Genomic DNA, 27837 nt, shown 5'->3' on the forward strand with positions numbered 1-27837 from the left:
ATATACAAGATTCATTTTTAATGGATTCGATCGTCAGGTGCGAATTTGAGCATTATTTACAAGAGCTTTCTGTAGAGTTATTTCTGTTCAAATAAAACCAGACTCTCAAAATACAACATAAGCCTGAACCTACTTGATTTTTTTTTTCTCCCTCTAGTTACCAAGGAATATCGTATCTCAGATGCATGGCCTACTATCACACTGGTCTTTAAAGAAAAAAAAAATGCATGGCCACAGTTCCAGGCAGTTCCTGGTAGCTGGATTTAGTGGATTTATATATGACAGTACAGTACATCATCAGTTTCACCCACAGGGCAAAACTTGCCTCCATTCAGGCGTCTCTTTACAACTGGCAGCAATGCAGCATTAAGGGTTTTTAGCCAGGACCTGCTGTTTGCAGTCCTGCCCCTTGTAGTGTTACTCTGGGTGTTGCACACTCCATGATTACTAGAAGACAAACACCTGAGGCATGCAATCTGCTTGGAGTGCATCTATTTACATGAAGCTGCTCACGGGAGCTGGTGATTCTTCCAGATATGGGTTTCGTAGGTTGGCAAAGAGGTATCACACCATCAGAGATTTTACCAATTGAAAGAGAGTAGCTGAAGATTATATTGCAATGTTATTGTGAAACATTTAACTTTCTTAAGTTTAAAGTGTACTGCAGCTCAATATAAACAACGATGTATTTCTTTGTAGCAATATGTGGAGTCAGAATGGGTTTTCCAATCTGATTTAATCCCTGAGCAGCTATGTTAAAAATTAACTTTTTTAAAAAGCCCAATAAAAAACTAAATACTGTATTAAAACTCTACCACAATGTTACAGTGATAAACATATTTCTGTACAGAAACATTAAAGCTACTTAGAAGCTGTTTACATCCTTTGCCTCTCAGAAAAAAAATATACATTTCCGGAAACTGTTCAGGTACTTAAGCTGGACATAAATTACCCCAAGTTTTTTCTTTTTCTTTCTTTCTTTCTTTCTCTTTTTTTTCTGAGACAGTCTCACAATGCCGGCCAGGCTGGAATGTAGTGGTGCGATCTTGGCTCACTGCAAACTCTGCCTCCCAAGTTCAAGCAATTCTTGTGCCTCAGCCTCCCGGGTAGCTGGGATTACAGGCATGTGCCACCACGCCCAGCTAAGTTTTGTATTTTTAGTAGAGACGGGGTTTTGCCATGTTGGCCAGGCTGGTCTTGAACTTCTCAAGCAATCCACCCACCTCGGCCTCCCATCCCAATGCTGGGATTACAGGCATGAGGTGATCTGCCTGCCTCGGCCTCCCAAAGTGCTGGGATTACAGGTGTGAGCCACTGCACCTGGCCACCCAATTTTTTTTTTTTTTACCAGCACTATGAATGATTAAAAATACAATACTTTTTCTTACCAAGTAGGACTAAACATCCTAATCCCCTACTGAAAAAAAAAACCCAAAAAACTGGAAAACTTTTCAGAAAGTCAGCAATGGTAACAAGTCAGTAAGTGGAAGAACTGGTTCAAAGTTTAAAAATTCAGTAAGATAAGGTATCTAGGAGCTGTCAGATCTTACTTCGCCCACGTATAACCATTTCTGACAGACAGCCCTAAACACTAGCTGAGAGCTTCACTGCACAGGACCACGGCTAGCGTTGGAAATAAAGACTGAGCCGGACTTGACATACACAACTCCAGGGCTGCTCCGTCAGGCCGCAGCTTCCAGAAAGAGACCGTCCATGATCTCTGAAGAGCCTCTTGGGCAGTTTGGCCCCTGGTTATAACTATGATTCATTCATTAAGAAATGACAAAACACCCCACAGATGTATTTGGACCAAGTAAGCACAATAAAAGAGCTAAATCATGGCTTCTTCTAGGGCAAAACATTATCTGGGGAAAGATTACTTGCTTCTGATAATTAAATAGCTAAGAGGAACCGTTAGTGCCTTTTCTCTGCTCAGAATATCAGAACAGGAAGAGACTGTGGAGAGCCTCTAATTCCCTCTGACAATGAGGGTTAGAGAGAGGTGGCTAGCAGTTAGAAAGCAGTAAAGCCAGATTGTCCCGAAGTCCCTACGAAGAAGGAAAAAATATCATAGAAAATTAGTAAGATGCAAGAATAAGTGTCACAGCTCTTTTAGAATTTGTCCAGCAGGTCTTCCAGACTTCACTGAACCGCCCCCCTGCCCACAACACCAAAAAAGATACAAGAATGTAAGCCCAGATGTGGTGTGGTATCTGGCATAAGCCAATGTTCTCTGGGTTCTAGGTACCCCTCTCCCCTCCCCCACCCCCACCACCTCTGACCAGGGGTCTGCCCAAAAAGAAACAGCTGAAATGGTACGCAGAGTCACTACTCATGCTCACATGTTCACTGGTGCCCAGTTAGGGAGAAAAATGGCAACTGTGTATGTGGGAGTCACCTACACAAACAAAACACTGAAAGGTCAGTTTCCCATGTCTACACGTGACAGGATTCAGAAGGTACAAATCAACCTTCACCCAGGAAGCTTACATGTCTCCTGAAAGCACTGACAGGGTCACCTACCGAGGATCAGAAGGCTCCTTTACTGGTCTCTACTTGGAGACAGACACAGAGCGGTCCACCCTGAGACACAAGCGTTCAGCAGGGATCGCCATCCCAGGAGGTACGAGATAACAGCACCTCCCTCTGGAAACTTCTACAGAAGTCAGTTGTGTTTTCTATTTTAAAAGTGCATACAGAGAGACATTAAACAAGAATCAAGGGCAACAACCAAGCTCCGCAACCTCCTGTGGCCCTTCCAGAAAATATCCCTCAGTCACAAGAACTTGGGATGTTGCTGTACTTAATTCACATCATATGGAAAGCAGTAACATTCAGCCTAACGGCTCCCAACTCACTGTACGTGTGTCGTGCTCCAGGCGTAGTTCTGGGTACTTTCCATTCCTTTTTTCTAAACTTTATGAACTCAATTTTATAAGGATTATTATTATTACTCCCATTTGGCAGATGAGAAAACTGAGGCTCAGGTGTTAATTAAGTCAAAGTCACCCAGTAAGAACCAAAAGCATAATTTTGAAGTTTCCAGGTACGAATGATATGTCCATGTCTACATGGTTCAGTCCCAGGAGTTAGCAAAGATGCTTTCACGCTCCTGGAAGTCAGGCACCTTCAGCTGATTCCAAGACTTCTCTAAGCGCCAATCTGGAAGCCTGCTGTGAGGACAACTGTAGTCCAAGCTCCCAGGGACCAGCGATTCTGGTGGCATCCTGGGGCGGCTCAGTTTCTGGCGGTTCTCAGCTTCCTCCTAAAGTACTCAGGGGCAGCCTCGTACAGCCACTCTGCATCCACGACGCAGAGGTCCCGCATGTAGCACTTATTGGTGTAGAGCAGCTCAGTGTACACGACGCAGGCCGGCTTGCAGTGGAAGAGGACAGACGAGGGGTGGATGGCCACCGGCTGGTGGGTGTCCGTGGTGGCATAGGTGCCGTCTGGCTGAAGCTCGGCGGTGCTCATGAAGAGGCTGTGAGCCAGGCAGCGGCGGACACTTTCCACGTCTCCTCGGGATGATGCGATCGGCATCGACATCTGTTTCGGGAGAAAGCGAGGAATGGAGCCGACTCCACACGTAAACACTGGTGAGCACTACACAGTGTGTTGGGGCAACTGGACCCACTGGGGCAAATGCAGCCCACATTGTGAGCCTAACGAAGTGGATTCTGACATTCGGAGGTGGTCACCAAGGATCAGCAAGGTCAGGGGAAGAAGGCCCAGCTGGAGGAGCATGGACCAGAAACAGGTAAACTACCTCCTGTGAAGGTAGGGCTGGGACGGAGGCGCTCACATTAGCCACCAGACCACAGGCAGGTTGGGTGACCCACCCACCTAAATTCCATCAGGACGGCCCGGAAAGGAAAGGCCCTTCCCTCTCGCTTTGACCATCTCACCATCTCCTCACTCCGATTCACCTACATGCTGCTGCCAAGCTAATCTACCTCAAGTACAACTCAAATCACTCTTCATCCACTCACATACCTTCAACAATGTCTCTACTGCTCCTCGCAAAACAATGCAAACTTCCCATGGTGAAGCCACGAAGGAGCCACCCTGAGCCGCTCACCTGTCTTTCCTTTCACCGCTCTTTTTCTTTTTTTTTTTTTGAGGCTGAGTCTCTCTCTGTCACCCAGGCTGGAGCGCAATGGTGCGATCTCAGCTCACTGCAACCTCCACCTCCCAGGTTCAAGCGATTCTCCTGCCTTAGCCTCCCAAGTGGCTGGGATTACAGGCGCCTGCCACCACGCCTGGCTAATTTTTGTATTTTTAGTAGAAACGGGGTTTCACCATGTTGGTCAGGCTGGTCTCGAACTCCTGACCTCAAGTGATCTGCCCGCCTCGGCCTCCCAAAGTGCTGGGATTACAGTCGTGAGCCACTGCGCCTGGCCTCACCACTCTTCTTTAGTCACTCCATGGTCCCCCATAGTTGGCTGCCTTCTCTTTCCTTGCCCCGTTTCATGATTCCTATCTGTGCCTTCACATTTGCTACTCTTAGTAGAAATGCTGCCTTTGTCTCATCAGAGGAAATGTCAGTCACCAGTCAATGTCCTTGTTCTACTGCTCTTGATGAGTGGGTCATGTAACCTACGCCTCTGGGCACAGATGAACAAACAAGTGGTACACACACGCTGGACCTAAGCTGGCCAGCTTTTCTCTTCCAGGCATCTTTTAGGTTTGAAACTGGAAAACTTGTCAATCTCTGCTGGGCTCTTGAGTGGAGGGGCCATGCAGAGAAATCACTTCCACGCGGAGGTAAAGGTAAGAAAAGGGAAGGAGGCACGCAGAGGGCACTCAAAGCAAGAGAAGCAGCAGGTCCAGAGAAAGCAGTGGCCCTGGTTCCTGCAGGCTTTTTCTAGTTCCTGTGACTCTATTTCCTGCCTGTAGGTTCTCAGAGATACCTTTCCATGCTTGGAAAAATCTTTCTTTTGTCCTTTAAGATGGCTCTAGGGTTTCTGTTGTTGTTGACAATCAGCTGATCTATGCCTGAAGAAGATATTTTTTTTTAAGAGACAAGGTCTCACCCTGTTGCCCAGGCTGGAGTGCAGTGGCACAATCCCAGCTCGCTGCAACCTCTGCCTCCCAGGTTCAAGCGATTCTTGTGCCTCAGCCTCCTGAGTAGCTGGGATTATAGGCATGCACCACCATGCTTGGCTTATTTTTCTATTTTTAGCAGAGATAGGGTTTCGCCATGTTGGTCAGGCTGATTTCAAACTCCTGGCCTCAAGCAATCCACCTGCCTGGGCCTCCCAAAGTGCTGGGGCTAGAGGCATAAGCCAGCCACCACATCTGGCCTGGAAGATACTCTTTTATCTCCTTATCTGTCAAGATCTAGCTCAGTTGTCACCACCTCCAGGAAGCCCCAGAGGCTAACTGGTGGTCTCTCCTTCCAGACTATCAGCTTTACCACTCACTGGCTGAGTGATTTGGGGCAAATTATTTAACCTGATGAGGCTTAGTTTCATCATTTGTAAAATGGGAATAACAAAAGAATCAATCTTATAGGTTGAAATGAGGATTTTATCCTTTGAGTTAAGGTCTGAGTTAAAAAAGAAAAAAAAAAAGAAATGACAAGTTTAAATAAGGCAATCACATAAAAAGTACTCAGAACAGTGCTGAACAAATGCTTCATAAATGATAGTGATTATTTTAATTTGATGGCCTCCTGGCATGAGTGTATGTACGTCAGGTCACCGTCTAGATTATTACTTAGTTACTGAGTAGGCATGTCTGTAAAGTCTCAGGACCTTGACCAGTGTCTGGCATATAAAGAGAGGTATCCCTGGCCACTACAGGGTCATAAATTCAGAACTAATAGAGAAGCACCATTTCTACTGTCAATAATAAATTGAGAAAACTTATGAAGCCAAGAGACAGACTGGCAGGAAACTGTTCAAATACAAAAGCAGTTTGAAAAAATGTATGAAAGACAGAATACAATAGGCTACTAAGAGAAGAAACAGCTCTAGTGCTAGCCGTAGGCCGTTGGCATCAGACACAGGCCTGGGTACAGGCTGTGACTGTCTCCCAGCAGCGTCCGCACTGAGGGGAGCACAAGACATTCACCACAAAGTGCTTATGACGACAGCAAAAACACGGACACTGTCTCAGCGATCAACAGCAAAAGAACACTTACACTACCCTCTATCTCTGATATAAAATGTGGAGTGTCATGCAAGCATTAAATATACCATGACAGCTCTTTAAAACACCATGTACTCTAAGAGGGAATAAAAAGCTAATATAAAACTTTGTGGGCTGGGCACAGTGGCTCACACCTGGAATCCCAGCACTTTGGGACGCCGAGGCGGGTGGATCGCCTGAGGTCAGGAGTTCGAGACCAGCCTGGCCAACATAGTGAAACCCCGTCTCTACTAAAAATACAAAAAATTAGGCCGGGCGTGGTGGCTCACGGCTGTAATCCCAGCACTTTGGGAGGCCAAAACCATCCTGGCTAACAGGGTGAAACCTCGTCTCTACTAAAAATACAAAATATTAGCCGGGTGTGGTGGGTCATGCCTGTAGTCCCAGCTACTCGGGAGGCTGAGGCAAGAGAATTGCTTGAACACGGGAGGCGGAGGTTGCGGTGATCCGAGATCGCGCCACTGTACTCCAGCCTGGGCAACAAGAGCAAAACTCTGTCTCAAAAAAAAAAAAAAGAAAAAAAAGAAAGAAAAAAAACACTTTGTGGTGGACACTTTGGCAATATCTAACAAAATCCAAATTCCCCCATCTAGAAATTCATTCTGTGTGCACCACAGCACATATGGAGGATGGCCACTACAACAGAACCTAAATGGCCATTATTAGAGGCTTAAATAAACTGCACTGAATACAATGAAATGCTATGGAATCACTAAAATGAATGAGCTAGAAACATGCAGCACTGAAAGCCCAGCCACAGGAAGGATGTGAGAAATACGCATGTGAGGCCGGGCGCGGTGGCTCACGCCTGGAATCCCAGCACTTCGGGAGGCCAAGGCGGGCAAATCACCTGAGGTCAGGAGTTTGAGACCAGCCTGGCCAACGTGGTGAAACCCCGTCTCTACTAAAAATACAAAAATTAGCCAGGCGTGGTGACACATGCCTGTAATCCCAGCTACTCGGGAGGCTGAGGCAGGACAATCACTTGAACTCGGGAGGCAGAGGTTGCAGTAAGCGGAGGCTATGGTGAGTGAGCCGAGATGCTACCACTGCACTCCAGCCTGGGTGACAGAGCAAGACTCTGTCTCAAATAATAAAAAAGAAAGAAAGAAAGAAAGAAATATGCCATGTGGAAGAAAGGAAGTTGTGGAACATATACCTCATATACACGTATCCATGTATGTGTGTGCTCACACACAGGCACACAGACATGCACAAAAACATACATATACAGAAACAAATTCTAGGAGGATCTACCCCAAACTGTTAACAGTAGTTATCTCTGGAGAGGCATGATTATGGGAGACTTTTAAACTTTCTACATTATAAATCACTATTTTCTGCATTGTGTCAAATACTATACACGACTTTGGTAATCTAAAAGGAAATAATGCAGATATTCCCACTTAAAAAAAAACTTATGAAGAATTCTAACACTGGAAAATGCTTATAAAGATTATAAAACCAAATATAAATTATACATATAATTTACTATGTAAAAAAATACAGTAAAAAATAAGCTATTAGGAAATAGGCTAAACTACTGAGATGTGGAATTGTGGGTAACTTCCTTTTTTCTTATTTGTGAAATTTTCTACAATGAGAAATCCTTTTATAATCACTAGCAATAAGCAATTTCAAAATTTCTACCTTGAATGAAGTGACAGCTTTGTCACCCACAGAACACAGTACCAGACGATACCTTTAAGAACACTAGGACCAGACAATACCTTTAAGAACACTAGGACCAGACAACACCTTTAAGAACACTAGGACCAGACAATACCTTTAAGCAGATGTCCCTCAGCTGTGCTCTGACTTCTGCTACCAGCATCATATTCTTGCTGTTGACAAAATTCTCTTTGCACCAATCCTTAATAGGAGAAAGAGCGCTATCACAATCCACTCATTCACTATTTATTTGTTCACAGAGATGGGGTCTTGCTCTGTTCCCTAGGCTGGAGTGCAGTGATACAATCATAGCTCACTGCAAACCAATCCTCCCACCTCAGCCTCCCACATAGCTTGAACTACCTGCGTGTGCCACCATACCCCAGCTAACAATCCTCTCATGTCTACAGAGAAAATATAACATTTTTAGAACACAGTTGAATTCAGAGAAAAAACTTCAGGTGCCAAAAAGGAACGTAGGAAAATATTTTTATATCAAAAAGCATGAACTATAAGAAGAAGTGTTAATAATTTAAACTAAAGAAAAACTTGAAGTTTCCCAGATTGGGATATTTGTCTCTTCATACCCAATAAAAGATTAGAATCTCCAGAATTGATTTTAAAAGTTCTACAAGTCATTAAGAAAAAGACCAACGACCCAGTAGAAAAATGGACAAAGGATATGAACAGACACAGAAAACAAAACAGAAATGCCCAGTCAATTTATGTAAGGCTTTTTCTTTCTTCTTTTTTTGGAGATAGATAGAGTCTCGCTCTGTCACCCAGGCTGGAGTGCAGTGGCACGATCTCGGCTCACTGCAACCTCTGCCTCCCAGGTTCAAATGATTCTCATGCTTCAGCCTCCCGAGTAGCTGGGATTACAGGTGTGCACAACCACGCCCGGCTAATTCTTGTATTTTTAGTAGAGTCGGGTTTTTACCATGTTGGCCAGGCTGGTCTGGAAGTCCTGGGCTCAAGTGATCCACCTGCCCTGGCCTCCCAAAGTGCTGGGATTACAAGCTTGAGACACTGTGCCTGGCCCTGGGCAAGTTTTAGAACTGCACGAAGCTTCGCTTCCGTGACTACATGTTTCACGAATATAAAAAATAGTAATAACAGTGCTCATTTCTTAGGATTACTTTACTGAATAAATGAGATCATACATTAAAAAGTGCTTAGCATGGGGCTTGGCACAGAGTAAGTACTCATTCATCGGTACGCACTATCATTATTAGACATATTACTTTATTAAGTTCCAATTAAGTTTTGATGGGTTGGGAGTCACTTAAGTCTTGTTCAGTTAAACACATTCAGAACAGAGACCAGAATGACACTTCTTTGGTAACCTCCCAGTACTGAGGCATTTCTGAAATGCTGTCTGGCTTTCTTTTTGTGATTCTTTAGATAATTTAGCCAAAAAGGGAAAGCATACTTTTTGTACGGCTTCAGTAGAAAAAGGGAAGCATACAGCAGAGACAAGCAGCTATCGCTGGAGAACAGGAGCAAGACAAGGCTCACCTTATTTCCGCCTAGGTTTCTGAAGGTCCGATAGATATTGAGCAGGGTCATGTGATCCCCCTCGCTGGATATGAACTTCTTGCGGACCCCTTGCACTTCCTCTCGCCGGGAAGGAGGGTTGTGGAGGACGCTGTCCACAGACAGCAGGGAGACAATGGTCAGGATCTCCTCTGTACAGTGGAATTTGGGGGACATGAGGATGGTCTGCAAACCAAAATTTTAAATTGAGTAAACCCGGCTTTCTCCTAGCTTTAGAATGCACTATTTCTGTACGCTGCTTTTGCAGCTTCCCTTCTAAGGAGTTAAAGGGCAGGTATTTCTAAAACCATGGCGACGTACGTTAGTGTTATTTCACTCTTTAATATTCAATAAAACAGGTGACTGCCTTCCCTACAGAGTTCCAAATTTCTTGTGGGTAGGGGCTCTTGACTTCATATCTTTGAATCCCACGCTGAACATAAATCAGGGCTATTTGCAAACTAGGGGTAGGTAATTATGTAAGAGAAAAAGTGAGATTAATCTAGAAGCACTGGGTAAATGGTTCTACTTTGGGACGATTAACTGTAATGTACAGAAAGGGGACTAAGGAGAGGGTATCATTTACTTTGGCAAATTTAGGTTCTAAAGGAAATGCTGCCATCTTTCTTCCAATTGGAGTCAGGGTAAGCTGGTCATCCTTATGTTCAAGAGCACCTAACAGGTCCAGTTGGGCAATGGCCGCCTGAATGTGATCTAAAGAAACAGAGAAATAAAAAGGAGCCAAAAGTCCAAAAAAATGAAGTTGCAGCTAGTTCAGTATTTCTGGGAGCTTTTGATAACTACATCAAACAACAGCAAAAATCTTAACCGCCACTGCCCCCTTGACACACTTGTCAAAGAATGACATCACTGTCTTCAGTTCAATTCCCTTTTCTGAGACAGTCTTGCTCTGTTGCCCATGCTGAAGTGCAATGGCGTGATCTCGGCTCATTGCACCCTCTGCCTCCTGGGTTCCAGCGATTCTCCTGCCTCAGCTTCCCCTGTAGCTGGGACCACAGGTGCCCACCACCGCACCCAGCTAATTTCTGTATTTTTTAGTGAGACAGGGTTTCACCATGTTAGCCAGGCTGGTCTCAAACTCTTGACCTCAGGTGATCTGCCCGCCTTGGCCTCCCAAAGTGCTAGGATTACAGGTGTGAGCCACCATGCCCAGCCTCAATTCTCTTTTTAAATGACCTGTAATTTGGTAATATGTATGTAGATTTTGAATATACACATTAAAAGTGTAACATCTGACCCAGCAATGTTACACTTACGAATTTCACCGGCAGATAAACATCGCATAGAGACCATATCGCCAGAACCAAACACCTAACAATGGAAATAGCAGTTGTTTCAGGGGCCAGCTGGGAGGCTGGGAGACAAGGGGGTGAGAAGGACATTATTACTATTTACTATTTTATATTTTTTAAACTTCGAACCATGTAAATATATTAACTATTAAAGAATAAAAAAGCATTTCTAAGGATGTAGTAAATATATACACCCCAATAAGGAGTGATCTGTAAAATGTATTAAATGAAAAAAAGCAGTGTGTTTCTCATTGCTTTTTTAAAGCAATATTTACCAATTGAAGGATGGATAAATGCATTTTGGTTATTCACAGAATGGAACAGCACTTAGTGTGAAAAAGCATCAACACAAATAAACTATACGGAACAAGCTGAATGAAAACAGCTTACTCAAGAATAACTAACATAAACTTACAAACAACAGGTGGTTTAGGGATATATACGCATATAGTAAAACAGTAAAGAAAAGCAAGGCAATTACAAACAAAATGTGGAAGAGTGGGTACCCCAAAGGAGTGGAAGGAGGCGAGGGCAAGCGGGTGGTGGGGGAGTCCTGGGGGCTTCAACTGGGTACACAGGTGTTAGATTTTAACCATTCCCTACACCTTATGTATCTTCTTCATTTGTTTGTAAGGATTTAGCAATGAAAGAAAAAAAATCAAGCACAGAACAATGCTCAATGTGTGTTGCTATTTGTGTTTTAAAACATACTACAGGCCAAGTGTGGTGGCTCACGCCTGTAATCCTAGCACTTTGGAAGACCGAGGCGGGCGGACCACCTGAGGTCAGGAGTTCAAGACCAGACTGGTCAACATAGTGAAACTCCATCTATACTAAAAAATACAAAAATTAGCCGGGCACGGTGGTGCACACCTGTAGTCCTAGCTACTCGGGAGCCTGAGGCAGGAGAATCACTTGAACCCAGCAGGCGGAGGTTGCAGTGAGCTGGGATCGCACCACTGCACTCCAGCCTGGGCAACAGAATGAGACCCTGTCTCAAAACAAAAACAAAAACAAAAACATACTACAGTGGGGGCTTGGTGGCTCACACCTGTAGTCCCAGCTACTTGGGAAGCTGATGTGGTAGAATCACCTGAGCCCGGGAGGTTGAGGCTGCAGTGAGCTGAGAATGTGCCACTGCACTCCAGACTGGACAACCAGAGTGAGACCCCGTCTCAAAAATAAATAAATAAATAAATAAATAAAATTAAACACACTACATATACTCACATATGCATACAATTGCTCTAGAAGTCTACTAGAAAATGGTTCCAGTGGTTGTTCTAGGGGAAGAAAACTATGAACCTGAGGATCAGGGCAGGACCCTTGTATACCCATCAATTGGTGACTTTGTGTTTTCTTTCTTTTTTAAACCAATTGCATTTCTTAAGAAAAGGGAGGAAAAAAAAAAAGAAAAGGAAAATGGTGCATTGATGAGAGGCCAGGTGCCAAAGCCACTATCATAAAGATTTCCAAGTATTTTCTTCCTCTGTAGAGAAATTACTAATGAACAGGAGAGACTGATCGAATTCCAGTTAAAGGCAAAGAAATGTGATCTTTGCAGTCCCTGTGCTGATAAAAATACAATTTCATTACATTTCTGTAGTATCCCAAGGACTCGCATGATGACCTTCACTGGTTCCAGAGGTCAAGGAACCTTACTGATGGTGCTGCTAGTACAGAATCTATCGTTTCATAGCTAGGAGCACTGGCACGTGCCCGTGGTCCCAGCTACTTGGGAGGCTGAGGCGGGGGGATCCCTGGAGCCCAGGAGTTGGAGGCTGTGATGGAGCCTGTGAATAGTCACTGCACCTCCACCTGGGCCACACAGTGAGACCCTGTCTCTTTAAAAGTCAATCAATGTATCCATCTATCGTTTCATGATTTTCAGATGCTTCTCTAATAACTAATGTTGTTATCCACAAAATTAAATAAACAAAAGGAGATGACCAAAATACTTTATTTTTTTGGAAGTGTCCATTTGTTGTTGTTTGTCTCCTCACCCACCTTCTGCAAAACTGTGGATTTCACTTACCTGGAGATGGCTTGGACATGAAGTCAAAGGTGAGCACATTTGGGACTTTCATTGCTAGAAGCTGAAGCATCACACTGGCCAGGTTACACCTGTGAAGAGCGTGAGACCAGGGTCATGATCTGATCCGTCTGCCATTGAGTCAGAACCCCTCATGGAGGAGTGTGAGTAAAAACTACAGCTCTGGGCAAGCAGGAGAGACATGGGGACAAACAGCAGCAGTGCAGGAGCAACTGGTGCCTACCTCTGGATCTCTGGCACGGTCGTCTTATCAAACTTCTCAAACTCCTCCTCCGTGTAGAGCCGGTAACAGATGCCACTGTCCTCTCTGCCAGCCCTCCCTGTGCGCTGCCAAGCCTGCGTCTTCGATACCCGCTGCACTGCTAACACCTCAAGACCACTGTCTGGACGGAGAGTGAGCCCCATTAGTGCTTCATCACATGAACAAACTCTTTCTACAGTGTCGATAAAAAGAAGCACACCAGTGGTTCTTTCAGCAACACAGGGGTCCAGAAAACCTCAAGGCTAGCACAATGGACAGCACAAAACCAGGTTGCTCCGCAGCGGTTTGGCCCTAGTGAAACAAGGCTTTGCAATAAGCCCAGTGTGAAATGTTACAAAAACATCAGAAAAATCTCACGCATGCAGCAAGGGGCGAGAAGAGTAGTTTCCGAGGTCTTGCCTTAGATGGTAGGACAGCCAACCCCTCCAGTTTGCTTGGGACAGAGGGTTTCCTGGGATGTGGGATTTTGGGTGCTAGAACTGGGACAGTTTCAGCAAACTAGGATGGGGGTCATACTATCAATCAATGACTCTGAAATTAAATGCCTCAAATCACTTGTGTGCTTTATCCTCCCTCCCAGTTCTGTTGTAAGACAGAAATAATGTGATGTCTGTTTTCTAGCAGTACATGAAGTTCATTTTCTTGATAAAGGTGTATTCTTAGCCAGGCACTGGAGACCCAAGCTCTTTCACCTACGTCATCTCAAAAAGATACACCTGTGGAAGTCAGGGCCCTCAAATGTTTACTAGAGCATTTCAGTTCAATAATTGGGAGCAGTAATTTCAGTGGCCTCAAATCCTCTGTGGAATAAAGCGAAGTATAAAACAGACATGAGTCAAGATGACCTTAAGTTAGCCCCCCACTGCACCTTCTTAGGAGAAGCCAGTGCTCCTTCCATGCCTCACCTCAGTCAGGAGATCTGGTTCCTTCCTGAGAAACCTGGGAGCTCAAACCAGCCATATATATATATAGTTTCTGATGACAGCCTTTGATTGACACCCAGCTGTCCCTGGCCTTAGAGCCGACTTCTGATGGGGTACCAGACCCTCTGCCCAGGTCCCTGACCCTGTGTGCCCAAGTTTGTTCAACCTGGGCTCTTCTTTCCTGCCTCTACTTCCTGTCTCACATACCCGCCTCAGGACTCCTTTGTGGACCTGGAGTGTAGGTGATCTCACTCATGGCACCTGCCACCTGAATTTGTTAGTTACAAACATGAAACACTCAGAGGAAAACTGTGGGACTACAGTTTCAGACACAGGAGAGACATTCATGAACTACAAATTCTCACCAGGGTTATACTTCTTTGCTTTAACCATGCCCGTGTCAACTACATATTTTATTCCTGTAATGGTTATGGAGGTTTCAGCGATGTTGGTTGAAATGATCACTTTGCGATAGCCCTAAAAGGAGGAAGAAAACCAAAAAGCCGCATTGACACACGGATGATTCAGAAGTCTTCAGACATATTCTCACCATTAATTTCCACAATTCACTCATGACCAAGGAAAGATGACTCCATTATTAATGGCAGTCATTAATATTAATGGTTGGTCAGTAAACTGGGCAGGGGAAGGGGACGCTGCAGTCTTAAAGGTCAATTTGAGGCAATGAGATGTAGTGGAACAAGCACAGGAATCAGAAGCAAGTAGATGTGGGTTGGAATTGTGGCCCTGCCAGTGACTTACTATGCGCCCCCTTGAGCAATTGTTACTTCCCCTCTTGGGGCCTCAGGATCCCCATGGGGTCATAACCTGCCTTGCCGGTTCCCACGAGGTGAGAGACAGTGGATATAAATGCTAGCACAGTGCCTGGCATGGCAAAGGCACACAATAAATGGCACTATGGACAAATGCAATTTATGCTGGTCCTTAGAAGTCACTCATTTACCTTGCAGCTTTGGTTTATACTCTCCCTCATCCCAACAACTGTCTCCCTGCTCCTATCACAGGAGCGCTGTATGTGTCACCATGCATTGTATTCCTGTGTCTCCTCAATGCGCTGATCTGGCACCTGGGTATCCCATCCCATATACCTTACCTGGAGCCTGGTAACAGGTACACAGACCTCACTGGTGGATCCGTCTGGGTGCCCAGAATAGGGCTGGAAAGAAGAGGTGGTGCACTCACCTTTGGGGCCCCTTGGAAGACTCGGAGCTGCTGTGCATAGGGCAGGGAGGCGTACAGAGGAAGGACCAGCATCGCAGGGCAGCCATCTGGGAGGTGCTTGGCAATGTCTCGGCACGTCTTGCTCATGGCTTCAATCTCCTCCTGCCCAGTGAGGAACACCAGGATGTCCTGTGAAGAAGGGGCTTCCTGTAAAAAAGGTAGAGTGGGTTTACTAGGCATTGATGGAATTGCAGCTTGCACAGAAAAAGACAATGGTGATTGATGATGTTTCCCAGAGTTATTTTTCTTAACTATGGAAATGTAAATGAGCCTAAATGTTGATGTCTAGCTTGGAGAGAACCCTTACCAGCAGTGTGTAAATGGTAACAGGCTGGGTGTGATGGCTCACGCCTGTAAACTCAGCACTTTGAGAGGCCGAGGCAGGAGGATCGTTTGCAGCCAGGAGTTTGTGACCAGCCTGGGCAATGCAGCAAGATCCCATCTCTACAAGACACTTTTTTTTAAATTGGTCAGGGGTGGTGGCACATGCCTATAGTTCCAGCTGCTTGCCACTGCACTCCAGCCTGGGCGACAGAACGAGAACCTGACTCAAAAACACAAAAAACAAAACTGTAATATATAGGAGTTAGCCAGCTACGTTTATAGGCCAAGTGATGACATTTTGAAGGAAAATCATCAGATTGATTTTTCTAACAAGAACAATACCATGAAAAGCATAATCAGGCAAACAAATAAAATCTGCATGAAGCTTCCTTCCTTTTATAAGCATCTTGAAAGATGAAGTTGACAAAACAGAAGGCAACTTGGGGAAATCGTAACCCATGGAAATGAACAGGCGCAGCCATGCTGGAAAAGGAGCCTTTAATGAATGATGCCGTTGAAAGCACTTTCACATGCCCCAAAACATACACTATACTCAGACAACTGCTTGAGATACTGAGGTTAATGGGATTCCTCACTTTCAAAGGGAACAACACCCAAGTGTGAATGACATACCTAATGCCCTGATTTTTCTTTGATTTCTGATCAGATACATTAATTTGTTTGATGTAAAGTGCTTAATACTTTGGGAGGCCAAGGCGGCCAGATCACCTGAGGTCAGGAGTTCGAGACCAGCTTGACCAACATGGTGAAACCCTGTCTCTACTAAAAATACAAAAAATTAGCCGGGTGTGGTGGCGCACGCCTGTAATCCCAGCTACTCAGGAGGCTGAGGCAGGAGAATCACTTGAACATGGGTGGTGGAGGTTGCAGTGAGCTGAGATTGCATCACTGCACTCCAACCTGGGCGACAGAGCGATCCATCTCAAAAAAATAAAATAAAATGAAGTGCTTGATGGACTGGGCGCAGTAGCTCATGCCTGTAACCCCAGCACTTTGGGAGGCTGAGGCAGGCAAATGGGTTGAGGTCAGCAGTTTGAGACCAGCCTGTCCAACACAGTGAAATCCCATCTCTATTAAAAATAACAAAAGTTAGCTGGGTGTGATCCCAGATACTCAGGAGGCTGAGGCACAAGAATCACTTGAACCTGGGAGGTAGAGGTTGCAGTGAGCCGAGCTCGTGTCACTGCACTCCAGCCTGGGTGACACAGTGAGACTCCATCTCAAAAAAAAAAGTGCCTAATGGCAAAATAAATAGAAAAAAATGTTAATAATTATATGTATGTTTATGTATATATGTAAAAATATGTATTTTTAAATGTGTATTTTTTTTCAGCCCAGTATTAACAGAACAAATGTTCAGAGATATACACAGACAGGATAAAATCTAAAACAGTCAAAACCTCATCAGTAGGAGAATTCATCGAAGCCAGTGGTAACATAATGCACCAGTAGCCATCATTCATGAAAAATTCTCGTTTGCTTTCTGCAGTTGAACAAGGCAGACTTCTTCCCCAAACACCATGAAAACGACGGTAAAGCCCACTGTCTCAGAAAGAAAAGGCAATGAGAGATGAGGAGGCTCAATTCATTTTGGAAGAGAGAGGGGAAAGGGGCTGGATGACTTGGCTGGAGGGAGGAAACTACAAATTATGTTGTGGGAGAATGAAAACTCAGGGATTGGTTCAAAGTCTGAGTATAGTGTGGTTAAACCCTCCAGTTCCCTCCTACCCAGGACGGCCAGGAGACTGGGAAGCTATGGGCTTCACCATGGGAAAATGGTGACAAAGGGAAGAGTCAAGATGACAACTGCACAAAGGCCCAGAAGAGCCACCTGCCCCAGCTGGAACAGCAGCATAAGGGACTCTGAAAGGACAGACTGTGCTTGAACACAGAACTATACATGATTGGCATATGAGAGATGTTGGAATATTTGGGGAAAAACGAGCCAGAGCTACCCAGAAAGCTCGCACGACTGCGTTGTTCAAGAAACAAGGTATAGGGATGATGGTGTGCTACTAGCAGTGTGTGGTCATAATATTGTTAGCATTGATACTGGACTCAGAAAACATCATAATAGGCCAGACACAGGGGTGCAAGCATGTAGTCCTAGCTACTCCCAATGCTGAGGTGGGAGGATTGCTTGAGCCCAGGAGTTCACGACCAGCCTGGGCAACATAGCAAGATCCTGCCTCAAAAACAAAAACCTAAACAAAAACCTGATAGAACTGTCAAGAGGTTGGAGATAAAGGGGGTTGGGGAGGGGCATTCTAAACTTTTGTCACCATGATAAGAAATTAGCATATGATGCCTGATACCCATAACTCAAAAAATAGTGGTCATAGCAAGGTAGTTTAGAAACATGAAAGCAATATGTAGAGATTGAAAGTAGGTGCCCTAAACAGCAGAAATCTGGGATGTTGAAGTAAAAACAAATGCTATTCTTTTATTATAACCTTTTACTATAAACTACTTGACTTTTTAAAACTTTAAATCCCATATGCATCACTTATTTTAAAATAAAAATTGACTGGGCACGGTTTCTCACATCTGCAATCCCAGTGCTTTGGGAGGCTGAGTCAGGAAAATCACTTGAGGCCAGGAGTTTGCGACCAGCCTGGGCAACATAGCAAGACCCTGTCTCTACAACACATCAAAAAAAAATTAGCCAGGTGTAGTGGTGTGTGCCTATAGTTCCAGCTACTCAGGAGGCAAAGACAGGAGGACGGCTTGACCCCAGGAGATCGAGGCTGTAGTAGCTATGATTATGCACTGTGCTCCAGCCTGGGTGACAGAATGAGACCCCGTCTCTAAATAAGTAAATTAATTAAATAAAAATTAATGTGGCCGGGCGCGGTGGCTCACACCTGTAATCCCAGCACTTTGGGAGGCCGAGGCGGGCGGCTCACAAGGTCAGTAGATCGAGACCACGGTGAAACCTCGTCTCTACTAAAAGTACAAAAAAGTTAGCCGGGCGTAGTGGCGGGTGCCTGTAGTCCCAGCTACTCGGGAGGCTGAGGCAGGAGAATGGCCTGAACCCGGGAGGCAGAGCTTGCAGTTAGCTGAGATCGCGCCACTGCACTCCAGCCTGGGCGACAGAGCGAGACTCCATCTCAAAAAAAAAAAAAAAAAAGTTTGCCTCTGGATTTTCTCAGAAAACTAATAGGAAGGTAAAAACATTAAATTTTATACAAATTAAACAAAAGTGACTTAATGATTCAAATTTTTGAAGTAAATGTTTAATAAAATGAGAAAATATTTTAAAATATTCTCCTAATATAGTTTTAAAAAAAAGAAACTCTAAGTTGCAACCCATTATTGGGCCAATGTCAACTTTTTCTTTTTTTTTCTTTTTTTGAGATAGGATCTTGCTCTGTCTCCCAGGCTGGAGTGCGGTGATCATAGTTCACTACAGCCTTAATCTTCCAGGCTTAAGTGATCCTCCTACCTCAGCATCCCAAGTAGCTGGGACTATAGGCATGCACCACCACACCTGGCTGATTGTTTTATTTTTAGTACAGATGAGGTCCTGCTGTGTCGCCCAGGCTGGTCTCAAACTCCTGAGCTCAAGCAATCCTACCCACCTCTGCTTCCCAAAGTGCTAGGATTACAGGTGTGAGCCCCTGTGCCCAGCCAACTTTTTCTTTAAATGAGGTACAAAATATCAGAGTACCCTACATGTAGTAAAAGACGTAGTGTTTCTTCTTTTAAAAATAATTTTTATAATTTTTTATAGAGACAGGGTTTTGCTATGTTGTCAGACTGGTCTTGAACTCCTGGACTCAAGTGATCCTCCTGCCTTAGCCTCCCAAAGCGTTGGGATTACAGGTGTGAGCCACCATGCCTGGCCAGAAGCAGTGTTTCATAGACTTATTTCAGTTATATGTATAACGTACTGGGTTGCAAAATAAAAAGTACCTTTTTTTTTTTTTTGAGACAGTCTCGCTCTGTTGCCCAGGCTGGAGTGCAGTGGCACGATATCGGCTCACTGCAAGCTCCGCCTCCCGGGTTCACGCCATTCTCCTGCCTCAGCCTCCCGAGTAGCTGGGACTACAGGCGCCCGCCGCCACGCCCAGCTAATTTTTTGTATTTTTAGTATAGACGGGGTTTCACCGTGTTAGTCAGGACGGTCTTGATCTCCTGACTTCGTGATACACCCGCCTCGGCCTCCCAAAGTGCTGGGATTACAGGCGTGAGCCACCGTGCCCAGCCTCCTTATTCATCTTGATCACAACTCACAAAGTTGTTTTATTCAGTAGCTTTTCTTTTCAAGGCTCGATGTTCTCACTACCAACTGCAAGATAAAAGAGAACTTTTCAGGAATTTGCCCCCAGCACCATACCTGGTGGATCTGGAAGACGGAGACAAGTGCGGCATGCAGGTAATCATTCTGAGGCTGTTTGGTGTAAAACACTTGGATTGGATGCTGCCGACCCTCTAGGTAGAGGACGGGGGCGCCATTGAAATACTGAGAGAACAGGTCCACATCCATCGTAGCTGACATCACAATCACCTGCATAAGAGAACGAAGAGGAAGACCAGAAACAAACAGTGGGAAGGCCTTTCCGTGTCCCTCTCAAGCCCCAAAAGCAGATGATTGAGGCCTGTGCCACCCCCATCATAGTTAACTTTCTTCCAAGGCTCTGAGCAGAACAGGCAAAGGAAAACACCCTGCTAGAGCACACAGGCCTGTTTCCTTTCCTTTCCTTCTTTTTTTTTTTTTTTTGAGATGGTGTTTCACCGGGGGCGGTGGCTCACGCCTGTAATCCCAGCACTTTGGGAGGCCGAGGCAGGCAGACCACGAGGTCAGGAGATCAAGACCGTCCTGGCTAACACGGTGAAACCCCGTCTCTACTAAAAATACAAAAAATTAGCCAGGTGTGGTGGCGGGCACCTGTAGTCCCAGCTACTCAGGAGGCTGAGGTAGGAGAATGGCGTGAACCCGGGAGGCGGAGCTTGCAGTGAGCTGAGATCGCACCACTGCACTCTAGCCTGGGTGACAGAGTGAGACTCCGTCTCAAAAAAAAAAAAAAAAAAAAAAAAAAAAAAAAAAAATCAAGACGGAATTTCAGTCTTGTTCAAGTGACTCTCCTGCCTCAGCCTCCCGAGTAGCTGGAATGACAGGCATGTACCACCATGCCTGGATCATTTTTTGTATTTTTAGTAGAGACAGGGTTTCACCACGTTGGCCAGGCTGGTCTCAAACTCCTGACCTCAGGTGATCCACCGGCCTCGGCCTCCCAAAGTGCTGGGATTACAGGCGTGAGCCACTGTGCCTGGCCAGGCCTGTTTCCTTCCGTGTGTTACGCATACTTTCAGGGGAAGTTTCCCTCATACTTTCAGAGGAAGTTTCCCGAGTTCCTTTCTCCTCTTCTGTGCAGCTTTCACCACTCCAAAGAGCACATCTGTGTGGATAGTCCGTTCGTGAGCTTCATCCAAAATGACACAGCTGTACTTCCGAAGCAAAGAGTCTGAAATTGCTTCACGCAGAAGCATGCCATCTGTCAGAAACTTGATCCTGGTGTCTTCTGAGGTGACGTCATCAAAGCGCACTGTATAGCCAACCTGTGCAGGGAAACAACTTATTCAGTCATCAAACATTTCTTGAGCGCCCACTGTGTCCGGCACTAAGTTGGGCACTTGCACTACCACAGTGAACAAGAGCAACACCAACGCTTCCCACTCCCTTGGGAAGCATGCGGTCTAGCTGTTGAGAGAGACGATGGTCAAGTTTACTTTAACCGCAATTAATGTAACTATTACAAGGAATATTTAAAATTAACCTTCTACCTCAAGCTATTTAATAGTTTCATGTGGGCCGGGTGCGGTGGCTCACACTTGTAATCCCAGCACTTTGGGAGGCTGAGGCAGGCAGACCACGAGGTCAGGAGTTTGAGACCGGCCTGACCAACATGCTGAAACCCCGTCTCTACTAAAAAATACAAAAATTAGCTGCTGGGTGTGGTGGCATGCGCCTGTAATCCCAGCTACTCGGGAGGCTGAGGCAGGAGAATCGCTTGAACCTGGGAGGTGGAGGTTGCAGTGAGCCAAGATTGCGCCACTGCACTCCAGCCTGGGCAACAGAGCGAGACTATCTCCAAAAAAAAAAAAAAAAAAAAAAAAGTTTCATGTGAAGCTATGTACAGATACGAAAAGACGTCTAAGATATTTTTAAGTGAAATGAGTACACACACACACACAAATAAATCTGTCTTATATACAGTTCTGAGACTCAGTCTCAATACTCACATATACACTGGCATAATACTTACAATTTTTCTAGAAAGATATATAGATAAGAGAGTTAAGTTACTGAAGGCTAAGATGTTCAAGGAAAACAACTAATTTATCCAACTTGACGACAGATTTTGAAAGCAAAGCACATGGGACCAAAGCACATGGGACCAATAGAGCCCCTGATCTCTCAGGAGCCAGTAAAGAACTCTCGGAAGAATAGGCAAGAAAGCAGCTCATTATGTAAAAGGAGTCTTGTTTAGAAAAATAAAAGGCAGGGGGCATGGGGAGAGAGCTATTGAGTCAAGAAGTACTAATAGTAAAGAAGGAACCAGGTACCAGCTTCCCGAGTTCAGTTCTCTTCTCATCTGAGACTCTAGTAGCAAGAGAGATGGCAGCTACTCGACGAGGCTGGGTCACAGCAATGATGCCCTGGCGGCTGATCCCTCCTTCATACAGGTACTGAGGGATCTGAGTTGTCTTCCCAGAGCCAGTTTCCCCTAGGAGAGAGGGAAAAAAAAAAAAAAAAAAAGGCTCACTGAAATGCAAATTGGGGCTGGGCACCAGGGCTGGCACCTATAATCTCAGCACTTTGGGAGGCCGAGGTAGGAGGCTCTCTTGAGCCCAGGAGTTCAAGATCAGCCTGGGCAACATAGCAAGACCCCGTCTCAACAACAACAACAATTAGCCTGGTGTGGTTGCATGTGCCTGTAGTCCCAGCTACTAGGGAGGCTGAGAGAGAAGGATCATGAGGCCCAGGAGTTCAAGGTTACAGTAAGCCATGATTGTGCCACTGCATGCCAGCCTGGGAGATAGTGTGAGACACTGTCCCAAAAAAAAAAAAAAAAAAAAAAGAAATGCAAATCGGCTGGGCACAGTGGCTCATGCCTGTAATCCTAGCACGTGGGGAGGCCAAGGGACGAGGATCACTTGAGCCCAGGAGTTGCTCCTGGGCAACATAGGGAGATGCTGTCTCTACAAAAAATACAAACATTAGTTGGACGTGGTGGTGCACGCCTGTGGTCCCAGCTACTCTGAAGGCTGAGGTGGGAGGACTGCTTGAGCCTGGGAGGTTGAGCTGCAGTGAGCCATGATCACACCACTACACTCCAGCATGGGCAACAGAATGAGACCCTGTCTTAGAAAAACAACAACAACAAAAAGCAAATTGACATAAATTTCACCAAACAAACAGCTCAAAGTCAGAAGTAAAAGATAAAATACCCTGAGTTGGTAAAGCCTCAGGAGAATGGGCATTCGGGTACGTATACTGCTGGCGAAATTAGCTGGTTAATTGGTATTGTTTCTCAGGAGGCCAAATTATGTTTTTTAAATCTTTAAAATGTTTATATCCTTTGACCCACAATTCTACTTGCAGCAATTGATTCTAACAAAATAAGTAAACATGTGTATAAAGACACAGCTTCAAAGAGATTTTATTCGGTTTTGCTCCTGACAGAAAAAAATTGGAAACAATATAAATGTTCAAAAGGGAATTTACATAGTTAAAATATAAAATAAAATACAACCATTACATAGATTTGTGCATACTGACTGACATGACGAGACATCCATTCATGCACTGCTGCCGTCAACTGCTGGCCACTCCCCAGCCTGCTGCCTCCCTTCAAACCCTCTGCCTCTGCCCACACTATGGGCAGAACACCTGCCCTCACACTGCCTGCCTCGCAAACTCTAAGATGAGTTAGGCCTCAAACACGCTCCCCTGGCTGCACAGTGGCCCTCCTCTGGGCTCCGTAGTGCCTTGTTCCTCTCTCTTCCAGCACTGACCATCCTGTGTTGTACAGAAGCGTTTAAATGTGTCCAGAAGCGTTTAAATGTGTCCGTCCTCCTCCAACACCAGAAGCGAAGCTCCCAGAGGGCAGTGCTCTGAATGTCCCTCTGGTGTACTTGAGTATTTTGCATACAATAAGCACGCAGTAAATGTTATTTCCTACCCTGTGTGAGTTCCTTTAACAGTGCCTGATTAGAGCAAAGAACTCAGTAAACCTGCGCTTCCTTCCCCTCCCTCTAGCTACCACCAGGCCTCTCTGACCTCAAAAAGTCCTCCAGTCCCATTATTTGTGGGTTTTTTTTCCTGTCAGTCTGTCAGCCCCCTCTGACTGCTCATCCTTCCCGACCCAGACAAGAATCAGACTAAGGATGTGATTATTCTGCAATCTTCCTGCTGAATCCACTAGGCAAAACCCCAAACTTTGATCAACGCCTCTGTCTATCTTTCGTGCTCCTATACCAGGGCAACTGAGCATTGCTAAAGTAAAATACAAAATGCTTGGAACCAGAAGTGTTTTGAACTTTAGATTCTTTTAAGTTTTGTAATATTTGCATTATACTTACTGGCTGACCATTTTAAATGTGAAAACCTGAAGTCCTAAATGCTCCCAAATCCAAAACTTTTTGAGCACCTAACATGACGCTCAAAGGAAATGCTCCTTGGAGCCCATTCTGGATTTCGGATTTTCAAATTTGGGATGTTCAACCTATAATTTGGCTGTGCAGAAGGAAACCTGAGTTTATAGTGTAGCCAAAATGCACCTAGGCACCAGTACTACCATCGATCTTTTTTCTTGTTGTTGCAGCCTGTCTTGACTCCATCCTCCCTAAGGGCCCACTTGAAGCCCAGTGACTCCCATTCTGAGCAGGGCTCCTGAACCTGTCTCACAGAAGTGGGGTTCTAAAATGTGATCTCTCCCTAACTGCCCCTACAAGTCCTGCAGTGCACCATCCTTACATCCGTTCTCTAGCCCCGCAGCTTCTTAGCCTTCCTCCTCTTCCAGACCAGCCCTGCATCCAGCCCTTGTGGCCAAGCTCCCCACTTCCCCACGCCTCCTGCTCTATGCTCTGTTAGCTTGATTCTATCTTCTGCCTCCCTCCCTACTGAGTTCTTCCCCTTAACCTCTGAATACAGACCGTCCTTGTCTTAGAACTGTTCGACTTCAGGATGGAGCAAAAGTCAAAATCGTACAGTAGAAACGGTACTTTTGAGTACCCACACAACTGTTTGTCACTTTCAGTATGGTATTCAATAAATTACATGAAATATTCAAGACTTTATTATAAAACAGGCTTCATGTTAGATAATATCACCCAACCATAGGCTAATGTACATGTTTCGAGCACACTGAAGGTAGGCTGGGCATATTAAATGAATTTCCAACTTAGGATATTTTCGACTTATGAGGATGGGTGGGTTCATCCACACATAACCCCATCCTAAATTGAGCAGCATCTGCAAAGTTTCTCTCAGCTTCCCTTCTTTTTCCTCAAAACAGAAGCCTGCTCCCCCTGCTTTCAGCCCTCAGCTCAATGACAAATCAGCTGTTACCCACACAGCTTTGTTGAAATAGCTCTCGATGGGATCCACGATCAATAGTGTCAGAGATTGTCTGTGAAAGTCGTGAAAAATTTTATGAGGAAATTTATGCAAGAAATGTTTTACAATTTAAAAGTGATTAGGCCTCCTGAATGCTTTATAAAATGTCACTATAACTCTTAGCTGTACAAATTGCCTGCTTTGCAGCTAGGAAAAACCTAGGACACATGGAGCTAAATGCTGAAATAAGCCAGACTTTATATGTACTTCTGTCTTAAGTCCTAGGCTGTACACCTAGCGCATAATTAAAATCCCAAACTTACCAAGGTTTTCAACAAAGGTAAAGGTTGCTAAAAGTTAACAGTGTAACATGTATTTAAAACTATTGAAGAGACAGTTTATGTGCAAGGTGTGTAAGGAAAGTAAAATACACTTTTGGTAAAAAGATTATAAGAAGGGATAAGAATGCACATTTTTACCTACGTTAAAAGGTTAAATAATTGTTTTGAGGGGGCCAGGTGCGGTGGCTCACGCCTGTTTCTATATCAACCAATCGGGCCTAGTAAAAAGCGCTGCTAAAAAACTTAAAGAAAAGGCTAAAAAGCTAACGGAGTACCAAAACCACCAAACGGACTCTTGGTTTGAAAACAAAATCATAGCATGGGTCATCCCATTCCTGGGCCCTCTCCTAATAATATGCCTGGGACTAATGTTCTTATCCTGCCTAATTAATCTTTTTCAAAGATTTTTAACTGACAGGATCATGGCCATTTCACAAACAACTACCCAAAAACATCTACAGGCGGCACTGCTCCTAGTCAACCCGAGACCAGGAAAGTCTCCGTCCCTCGTTAGCAGGAAGTAGTCAGAAAGAACATGCCGTCCCTCCTCCTTTTTATAACTACAGGGTCTGGATTGACAAAGCAGGAGCATCACCATCTTGGACAAGCCCCTCATTCGAAAGTTCACCTTAATAAAAAACTGCCTAAATCCAAAGGGCATCAGCCTAATGGCTAAGGTCAGCACGACCATAAACCACAAATAACATCTCCAGCCAGAAACATTCCAAACTCCTCCCCGACCAGAGACATGTTAACGGATAACCCCACTCTGGCCGGGAATATGCCAGCCGGGAGATAAACCCCCTCCGGCCGGAAAAATGTCTGCCCCAAGATAACCTCCCGTCCTCCCAAAGAGTCCAACCCCGCCAAAAACTTCTCCACACATGTAAACATTCAAAGCTTGTGATAAGCCCCCTCACCCTAACACCAATATATACTCTTAGTCTGTAAGAGAAAGGGCTCCTGACCGAAATCGGCCAGGACCGCCTCTCAGGTTTTAACTAAAGAAAACCTGTCTTTAACTGCCAGCCGCGTTTCGTGTTTCTTTCCTTTTTCTTTAACTCTTACAAATAGCTCACATCCAAATCCAGTGGGCATCATATCCAAGTCCAGTATAACTGGACTTGACTGCTGCATCTGCTCACTCTCTACTCCTTTGACTAGCGGCACTCATGGGTCTCCTTCCCCTCTTTGGGTGCTCATCCTTTCCGTCCTTCAGTATCTCCTCTAACACGTTGGGGATCGTAAGCCCCATGCAATCAGTCCCTGCCCCACAACTCTGCCTCTTTTCATGCACCAGAAACTACACCTTCCCTTTGACCGGAATGTGTTCAGGTTCCCATCTCTCAAACGGGCTTTCCCCCCCTGCCTAGAATGCCCCCCCTCCCACACGACCTCCCCAGCCGCCTCCTCACAAACTGGGTCAGATCCAGTCTTCTAAGCTCCGCAAGCCCCCGGTGCGTCTCTCTACCCTTTTACACGGAAGGTGAGTCTTTGCCTACACACGTCGGTCACTCTCACCGGGCTGTCCAGCGCCTCCAGGGCAGGGCTGCCGGACTCTTCTTCGAGGCCCCTCTCCAGGTCTGGCCCAGGAAAGGTATTCAGGTTTGTTGAAGCCACGAACGAAAGGGATTGAGAGGCATATAAGAAAAACTGCTCTAGCTAAGCCACGGACGAAGTGCAAGGAAGAGCCCGCCGGCGCGGCCACTCACCGATGAGGACCGCGTTGTCCAGGTTTCGGAGCTGGGCCAACAGTTGCCCCCGCGCCTGGAAGATGGGCAGACTCCGGCGCTGCAGCTCCACAGCTTCAGGGTAGGGACTGGCCGAGGGCTGGGCCAGGGGCGGCTGCTGCCTCCGGCCTCCTCCTCCACCTCTGCCGCCGCTGCCCGCAGTCAGCAGCATCACCACTTGCCTCCCGGGAGGGAAGGACCCAGCGCGGCTTGGAGGTCCAGAGCCCGGCCGGAATCTCTTGGCCCGCGGGAAGCCCGCCTCCTCCGGCATGTCGGGAGGGCACCGCGGCGGGAGGCGCAAGCGCCGGCAGCTCCTGCCCCCTCTCAGGTGCAGACAACAGGCGCGCACCGCCCCTTCCTCGCCACGTGCTGGCGGCTCCCGGCGACCACCGATGACCTCACGGCCGCCCCAGCCTTTAGAAAAGGGACTGCAACTCCCAGCATGCATTGGGGGCTTGGGAAGGCTTTCACTTCCTGGGGGTGGGAAAAGCAGGGCCTGAGGTACAACCAGGAAAAGGCCCGGAGCTACAACCGGGAAACACAGGATGTACGGTTCCGTGGGACTGTAGTCTTGGTTAACGAGGTTTTTCTCTTTTTTTTTTTTTTTTTTTTTTTTTGAGATGGAGTTTCGCTCTTGTTGCCCAGGCTGGAGTGCAATGGCGCGATCTCGGCTCACAGCAACCTCCACCTCCTGGGTTCAAGC

General features: G+C 45.7%; 1 protein-coding gene and 1 non-coding gene across 4 annotated transcripts; one reads left to right on the forward strand and one right to left on the reverse strand.

Annotated features, from left to right (window-relative positions):
* Positions 1 to 3: 3 nt before the first annotated feature.
* Positions 4 to 27547, reverse strand: DHX33 (DEAH-box helicase 33). 3 transcript variants are annotated; one of them, XM_054459455.2, is made up of 12 exons: positions 27117 to 27547; positions 22069 to 22229; positions 20833 to 21060; positions 19838 to 20008; positions 15115 to 15300; positions 14277 to 14388; positions 12950 to 13109; positions 12709 to 12797; positions 9947 to 10074; positions 9343 to 9546; positions 7940 to 8026; positions 4 to 3546 (listed from the first exon to the last, which is right to left on the reverse strand). In XM_054459455.2, the coding sequence occupies exons 1-12, from the start codon at positions 27403 to 27405 to the stop codon at positions 3238 to 3240; spliced, it is 2124 nt and encodes a 707-aa protein (XP_054315430.2). In that variant the 5' UTR covers positions 27406 to 27547; the 3' UTR covers positions 4 to 3237. The 3 variants fall into 3 exon arrangements, with proteins under 3 accessions (XP_054315430.2, XP_054315431.2, XP_054315434.1); XM_054459456.2 differs by lacking the exon at positions 7940 to 8026 and having other exon boundaries at positions 27117 to 27521; XM_054459459.2 differs by lacking the exon at positions 22069 to 22229 and having other exon boundaries at positions 27117 to 27292.
* Positions 2097 to 2158, forward strand: LOC129018482 (U7 small nuclear RNA). The gene has a single exon (XR_008495304.1). It is a non-coding gene; the product is annotated as a U7 small nuclear RNA (small nuclear RNA).
* Positions 27548 to 27837: the final 290 nt, after the last annotated feature.

Source organism: Pongo pygmaeus, chromosome 19, assembly GCF_028885625.2.
Source record: "Pongo pygmaeus isolate AG05252 chromosome 19, NHGRI_mPonPyg2-v2.0_pri, whole genome shotgun sequence".
NCBI classification, from domain to species: Eukaryota; Metazoa; Chordata; class Mammalia; order Primates; family Hominidae; genus Pongo; species Pongo pygmaeus.

Bases quoted from the DNA above. Each gene is read 5' to 3' on its own strand.
- DHX33 (XM_054459455.2), bottom strand. From the start codon at position 27,405: ATGCCGGAGGAGGCGGGCTTCCCGCGGGCCAAGAGATTCCGGCCGGGC. The intron at 13,110-14,276 runs GTGAGAATTTGT...CTCTCCGTCCAG, and splicing joins AGCAAAGAAGTATAACCCTG to ACAGTGGTCTTGAGGTGTTA. The intron at 12,798-12,949 runs GTAGGCACCAGT...CGCTCTTCACAG, and splicing joins ACCGTGCCAGAGATCCAGAG to GTGTAACCTGGCCAGTGTGA.